The sequence below is a fragment of the Chanodichthys erythropterus genome, chromosome 8 (assembly GCF_024489055.1).
Source record: "Chanodichthys erythropterus isolate Z2021 chromosome 8, ASM2448905v1, whole genome shotgun sequence".
Lineage (NCBI taxonomy): Eukaryota > Metazoa > Chordata > Actinopteri > Cypriniformes > Xenocyprididae > Chanodichthys > Chanodichthys erythropterus.
Window position 1 is genome coordinate 11,287,003 of NC_090228.1, and position 8,252 is coordinate 11,295,254.

Sequence of the window (8,252 nt, forward strand, 5' to 3'; positions counted from 1 at the left end):
TTAGAGGAAAACTGAAACCTTAAAAAGGTTGAAAAATGAAAAAGAAAATTAGAAAATGACATAAAATTACTAAAACAGTTTAAAATCAAAACTGAAAATATAAAAATAAAAGGTAATTCAAAATATTAAATAAATACTATAATAGTATATAAATAATACTAAAATAACACTGAGAATTGGATCTATGGGGAATTGGATCAGATTCAATAGAATGATTTTTTTCATGAATTACTAAGCTAGGGAAGATATCCAGATTTTCAGTAAATTACTTACATTTTGGTCTTTCTTCACACAAAGCAACATGGTATATGGCTTGAAGACTTGAAATATCAATTCACATAGGCCACTTTTTTAGTAATTCTGAAAAAAAAGATTTACAGACCCACTCTCTGCTTCTCTTTCATTATATTCTAAAAAAAAAAAAAAAAATCACCTTTTGTGCAAACAAAAAATACCTTTAAGGATACAACAGACTGCCACTTGGGCTGTAGCCTTAAAGTGACAACTTTGTACCTTATTGACACCGTTTGGGCTTTTTGGGCCGATTCAGCATGTTGAATCAGCGTCAGACCAACGGTGAAGGGGAGAACTCTGATTGGCTGTTCAGCTTAGCGAACGGGTCGGTGCATGAGATTAAAAGCAACAGTGGTGAAAGTGAGTAAAAAATTCAAGATGGTAGACAGAAGGCTGTTTTAAATTACATCATCAAGAATATTTTCATAATAACATGACCCAACTGGAATGAAGAAGGTGATTAGCGTGATTGATATTCAAAATGGCAAGCGCTGCTTTGTTTACGGTTTGTATATCTGCAGTCCTACTTTCGGTTTCTCTTTTTGATTGACGAAAATAGACTATTGATATCTGCTGAAATGGACAGATATTTACTTACAAGCACATGCTTGTTGACAGTTGCCTTTAGTCTGTTTGGTGTGTTCACCAACAGCTTTTCATCCAAGACACAGTCTACAAGAGGCGATAACACAGTCGGCTTTCGTCGCCGCTAGTTCTTTGACGTCGGCATGGTGTGTCCCGGACTTAAAACACTCATAGTAGTACCTTAGGTGCACATAGAACTACTCTAAGGTACTAATTTGCATCTTTTAGGAGTAGATAAGGTACAAAGTTATCCTTTTAAGGGTACTGCCCCATGCAGTGACAAGGGTACAATTTTTGCACATTTTTTTCTGACAGAAGAAAGAAATGAGGGTGAGTAAATGAAGGAATTTTCTTTTTTGGGGTGAACTATCCCTTTAAACCCGTATTCTCATCCATGGTGGGAATACTTCAGCAACGACTTCTACAATGCATCTCTGTGTGTTGTGTTGTGTTGTGTTGTGTTGTGTTGTGTTGTGTTGTGTTGTGTTGTGTTGTGCGATATGTGTTCAGTCCTGTTTGGGTCAGTCTGTTTGCCCTGACTAAGTATGCAGGTATTGTCAAGGCTCACATTACCACTTCTTCAACAAGCAGAGTTTGTTTTGAATACCCCAAGGACACATTGCCGTTCGGCAAAGGCATGATGGACTGGAGAAACATAAGCCTGAGCATCATAGTTCATGCCACAGGCAGTCACTAAGAAAGGACACAGAGGCAGCCATGGGTCAGCGGTTAGCCTGAGTCCGGCAACCAATTTTGTGTCCTACACACTTCCTCAGATGTTTATGGGATTGAAAAGGAGTAGAAATTTGATGTTAGTGTGCTGTGCTTGTAATGATTTGCAAAGACTCTCAAAGACACAAACCCTTTAACCTCACCTCTTCTTGTCTGCGTCTTTCTCAGTGTCTCTGTCTGTCTTTCTCGGACCAATCAGTGTCTCCCTACCCTCAGTCCTCTGTTGGGGATGCTGCATTTTTAATCAGGAGATTTAATGGTCTGCAAGTCGACACCCTGATCAATTAATCATGTCTGTGTTTGCGTGTCTCGTCCAACCATGTCCCGTGTCCACGGCAGACACGAGCCCGGGCGCTTGCTGTCCTCTTCGACACCAGGACATCCTGGCATGCGTGTGAGGCTGGGGACAAGGCCATCTCTCATTAATAGAAAGGGAGGGGCAGTCTTGCTTCTGCCAAACCCACTTTTGCGAATGGAGAGTTTAAAATTAGCCCCCTGGTGCCCCGTATCAAGTTCCAACAATGTCTGGTCAACGGAAAATATTCCGGCTAGTCATTAGGGCCTATGAATTGACCAAAATGATCGTAGCGGGGCGGAAGTGGTCTGATTATATGTCTTGACAGCTAAAACCGTGCACCATTGAGGTATATCATGGCCTGTATAGCCTGGAATGTTCATATGATACCAGTTGTGTGGGTTCTTTAGTGCAATTAAGAGCTAACAATGTCAGAATCTTTAATGCGTAAATTAAATTGAATTATTTATTGACTGCTACATGTCATGAACTGGGAGGTTTTTGTTTATTTCTTGCATCGTCTCAAGGCATTATCTATCTATCTATCTATCTATCTATCTATAAATAGAGGGTCGTAGAAGTGGTAGGAGACACAGACGATGACTGATTTTGGGTGGGAAAGTGTCTCTATTGCCGAATTTGGCTCCTTTCATCTTGGTAGAATATTCAGTCCACTGTATATCATAACAAAGTTAAATGAAATGAAATAGTATTACACTAGCAGAAAATTTCTCAAGCTTTTCAAAGCGAGCCTGTGACTGTATACAGTGGTACATTACTGCGAAAAGAGAGTGGTCAGAGCTGTCACTGAGTTATTAAAGCAGGCTAATTCCGCAAGTAGACATCTCAGCTCCCCTCGACGGCTCAGAGATGAGAATAACACAGTAAAGCTTTTAAAAACCAAACGCACTGACAGTTGAGGGGACTTCCCACAAACATATGCCAGACTAGACCACACACACAAGCACGGCTGAAATGTTAATGACTTCATTACAAAACGCTTGCCAGAACAATCCTTCTTTAAAGGCATTCCCAATACATAAACAGAATTCAGCAATTACAAATGCTGACAGTCACATTCGGCTAAAACTGATGCACACCAACTAAAATGTATGTGCTGTGATTTGCTTTTCTGTTTACATGGGCATTAGTAAGGAATGGGAACAGAGTTCGTTTGGCAATATGCAACAGTACATGCTCTATACTCCCTGCGCAGAGTATACTCTTCATGCACGCTTGTGTGTATGCCTGCATGTTTGTGGTTCTCTCACAAATGCGTGGTCATTTGCCTAAGGCGAGACAGAGAGAGAGTATTTATGTGTGTAGAATTCACTGCTACTTTTAGGTGTGTAGGTCAGCAGGACTCCCCCTGCCACATTACTGAAGCTTAGTGTTAACTGCTCTGCTGAAACAGAGAGCAAAGGGGTTCGGGTCACATAGGCAACACTGAGGCTTCATGATTGAGACATCAAGAAGGCAGCCCTCAACATTCACACATACCCTCAGATGTTGACACATTTGACACGCTTTTAAATGTTCCTGACACATTCCCGATAAATGATTCATAAAAATGGAGAATAGATATAGATATATAGATAGATAGACAGGCAGACAGACAGATAGATAGATAGATTAAACAACAGAATGATAAAATGATAGATAGACAGACACAGACAGTACGATCTGACATTCAAATTAAAGACAGATAGGCAGACAAATTTGACAATCGAACAACAGATAGAAAGATAGATACACTGATAGAATGATAGACAGACCGATAGAACAATAAAATTATACATAGAACAATAAAACAATAGATAGAATAATAAAATGGTAGACAGAACAATACAATAGATAAAAGAGATATAACGATAGATAGAATGATGGAACGATAAATAGATAGAAAGAAGATACAATGACAGATAGAATGATAGAACGATAGAAAGAACAATTGGCAGACCGATAGAACGATAAAATGATAGATAGAATGATCGATCGATAGATAGATAGAACGATAAAATTATAGATAGAATAATCGATAGATAGAACAATAAAGTGATAGATAGAAAGATAGAATGATAAAATGATAGAACGATTGATAGATAGAACTATATAGAATGATAAAATGATAGATAGAACGATAGATAGAATACGATAAAATAATAATACGATAGATAGAATGATACGATAGAATGATACGATCGATAGATAGATAGAATGATAAAATTATAGATAGAATAATCGATAGATAGAACAATAAAGTGATAGATAGAAAGATAGAATGATAAAATGATAGAACGATTGATAGATAGAACTATATAGAATGATAAAATGATAGATAGAACGATAGATAGAATACGATAAAATAATAATACGATAGATAGAATGATACGATAGAATGATACGATACAACGACAGACAGATAGAATGATAGAATTATATAGATAGATAGATAGATAGATAGATAGATAGATAGATAGATAGATAGATAGATAGATAGATAGATAGATAGATAGATAGATAGATAGATAGATAGATGTATTTGTGTGAGTTTGTTTGTGACTGTTAAGGTGCAGAAAGTTGCTTGTTTCTCACCTTCTGCGCTGCTTTGGAGGGGCCCTTGTTCTTGCTTCCTTTGGGGCGTCCCCTCGGTCGTTTGGGGACAGGCTCTCCTGTAGGTTCCTGAAGAGGAGAGGAGGTGAACTTAGGCCATGAGGACAGGAAACAAAGCCACGGGCTACAGCCGCTCCACATTCTATCAGCAAACCAAGTGCCATTTTTTGGAAGAAAGCACAAGCACACTTTTCAAGCCAATTTTAAGGTTTCAAAATGATAATATATTTGCTCAAAATGACGTATTTGGACACTTTCTGGTTGTCAGACATTAGTGGATCATGTTCAAAGTTAATGTGATGAGCTACACCTGTGGTTACTCTGCTGTGAAATTGACTTCATAAGTTCATACATACACTAAAAATGCTTTAAAATAATTGCAAAAATAGCTTAGTAAAGTGCAGGTGCCACAGAAATTAAAACATTTGAAATGTGGCTTGAGTGTCCAAATAGTTTTCTGAGACCACTCTATACCCTTCTGCACTCTCCCCCCTCCTCTCAAAGAAGACAGGGTTCCTTTCAAGCATACACACATACTGGTGCTCTCCCATTCACTTGGTGCTTTATGAGTCAAGACCAAAACGGAGTTGTGTGTCTATATGTAAGCACACAGGAAAAACAACTAAAGGTAGTTTAATTCCTGCACAGACAACAAAACATTTTTACAATACAACTTTTTAGCCTTGTAAACATTCATGTGATTAACAGACTTCTTTCAAATTGTTTTACTTATATTTGCCTGCATATATTGACTATATTAACCATAAAGTGACTTTTACCCTACCCTGAAGTAACAACAACTGCACCATTACTATGCACACATACACGCAAATTTTTGAATTATTTTTTTTTTTTCATACATGCAACATCTTTATATTTGGTGACTGATTGACTTATTTTTAACCCCACTTGCCAGCTCATCCTGATTGCTATATTTGCAATTAGAGGTATTGCAGAGAGTCACTGCTGAATTACTTAAGATAGTGAATCACATCCTCTAACCACAAACACTCAAAACAAGAATTTTGAAGGATGTGGTCATGACTAAACAGTTAGATGTTCAGTGACACGCTTGTTGTTATAGTAACCACTGCTCACATCAACAGGTACATTTAAAATAGCCACTATAATCTCTCTCTATATGCAAATATATATATATATATATATAAATAATTTTTTTTTGAAAGATGTCTCATGCTCTCCAATGCTGCATTTATTTAATCAAAAATACATTAAAACAGTAATATTGCAAGATATTATAACAAATTAAAAGAACTGTTTTGTATTTGAATATATTTTGAAATGTAATTTATTCCTGATTGCAAAGCTGAATTCTCAGCATCATTACTGCAGTCTTCAGTGTCACATGATCCTTCAGAAATCACTCAGTAACTAAGTAACGTTACTCATTCTCAGGTAACGTTTCTTATTTTCATTATTATCAATGCAGAAAACAGTTGTGCTGCTTAAATTTTTGTTTTACTTTTTTTCAGGATTCTTTGATGAATAGAAAGTTCAATGAACAGCATTTATTTGCATTTATTAAATGGAAATCTTTAGTAAAATTTTAAATGTCTTCACTGTCACTTTTGATCAATTTAATGCATCCTCAATATATTTCATATACCACAAATGTTTGAATTCAGTATCATTGTTTCCACAAAAACGTTAAACAGCAAAAACTGTTTTAAACATTGATAATAATAATAATAATAAATGTTTCTTGAGCAGCAAATCAGCATATTACAATGATTGGACTGGATTAATGGCTACTAATGGCTGTTTATTAAAATAGAAAACATTATTTTAAATTTTAATATTATTTCACAAAATTACTGCTTTTACTGTATTTTTTTAATTAAATAAACACAGCCTTGCGAGCATAATAGATGACTTTCAAAAACATTACATTTTTTAGTTTCCAAACTTTTGACAGGTACTGTATATACAGTATATATATATAATCTTTCACTCTAATATATATATATATATATATATATATATATATATATATATATATATATATATAAAAAACAAATTTTGTTATGACTGATGAAAGATTTCTAAAGCAATCTGACTTTGATCTCATCACATCAACAGAGGACCCTGTAGTGCAGGCTATACATTTACGGCATTTAGCATTTAAAGTGACTTACAAAAGTGTGTGCAATTTGGAATGGTATCTGCTATAAAGAAGTGCTTCCTGTACAAATGCAAACAAGAGCTACTCGTACAAAAAACCTAATGGCACATACAAGCTATACATTCAGTCTGCAGGTATTCTTCACAAGAGAAATTAAAATGTAAAATGCAATCACAATCAAGCACTCAAACATGATACTTCTGTCTAAAAACACTGTGTAAAAAGTGGGAAGTTGACATCATGTTTCAAGCAGTGACAGCTGTGTCCAGTGTGCTATGCTTTAATTCATCAAAACTATTTTAAAGAAACGTTTTCTAATTCATCTACATTAATTGAAATGTTTGCACTTTTTAAAAGAAAAATGACATATTGCATGTCCATTTAAAGCATTAAAAGTAGTGAAGGTAAAACAGTGAAAATAAAATCATAATGTTGAATTAAAAAAAAGAAGTCTTGTTATATGTCAACTACCTATATAAACAAAGACATACATGAGACAGTGTACACGTACAAAAGGTTTGCAAATATGCATTACTTGCAAGCAATGTACAATACAATACAGTACACAAACTGAGATATAGTACAACTAGATAAAGGAAATTAATAAAAGAAAAATATTAAGAATAAGCTGAAAACCAGACTAAATTGGTTTGCTAGTCTTCCAAGCTGGTGTTTAGTTGGTTTAGGTAGCCAAATTTGGTTAGTAGCTGAAAAGTTTCCAAATTCCCTTTAAAACCTGCAAACAGACCTGTTCGGGAGACCAGCAAACCAGCGTAGTCTGGTTTTAAAGCCGTTTTTGCAGCAGGGGTGCATGTAAATATATGAGCCATAAAGTGCGCGCGAAGAGTAATATAGTTACTCTAAGAATGTTTATTGAGCGGTCTAGTAAGGTTAAACACGTCCATTCCCAATTTAGTATATTAAATGTGTTAGTGGTGGAAGAAATAAGAGTCACACTGACCTGTTGCGGCTTCCTGGGTCTACCCGGTCCCCTCTTCTTTGGCTCGGCCGGGGCGGGCTCGGGCTCGGGCTGCTCCTGCGATCCTGAAGCTTCGCCGGCAGCTTCCTCGCCGCGCGCGCTCATCGTGTGTGTGAGTTCCAAACAGTCTCTCGCGCACCTTCTGTTCCTGCAGCACGAGCTCGCCGCCAGTCAGTCAGTGTCTCGCGCTCACCAGTGCGCGCTTATCAAAAACAATGCGTTTAAAACCGGTGCGCTCATGAAGGGGATGCAAAATGTAAATTAAAAGCGCGGTATTGTGAGAAGCACGTGCTGCCTCTTGGTTGAGAATTTGGCTCACACACTCTCACACACAGAGAGAGAGAGAGAGAGAGAGAGAGAAAATCTCCTCTGTAGAATTAAGTGGGGGTGGCTTTAGTAATAAAATAAGCCTAGTGATCGATTGCAATTTGAACGAGACATTCGCAGAGGGAAGTGTGACAGTGCACTGTCAAATCCACGCTACTGCGGATTCAAGAATTTGCGGGGAAAGACTTTCTACGCGGATTGGTTTAAATAAAAAAATGGGGGCATTTTAAATGCATCCCTGCTGCCCACACGGAAATAAGTCCAGAGACTGGAGATGAGGATGA

The 8,252-nt window shown here is 36.9% G+C and overlaps 1 protein-coding gene across 2 annotated transcripts in view; it reads right to left on the minus strand.

Moving 5' to 3' along the window:
- The window catches only part of hmga2 (high mobility group AT-hook 2), a 30,322-nt gene extending 22,396 nt beyond the window's left edge, over positions 1 to 7,926 (minus strand). For both annotated transcript variants that reach the window (XM_067390976.1, XM_067390975.1), the window contains exons 1-2: positions 7,624 to 7,926; positions 4,502 to 4,588 (exon numbers count right to left, since the gene is read on the minus strand). In XM_067390976.1, coding sequence (XP_067247077.1) covers positions 4,502 to 4,588; positions 7,624 to 7,746 — 210 coding nt within the window. In that variant the 5' untranslated portion in view covers positions 7,747 to 7,926. The remainder of the gene's footprint in view (positions 1 to 4,501; positions 4,589 to 7,623) is intronic.
- Positions 7,927 to 8,252: the final 326 nt, after the last annotated feature.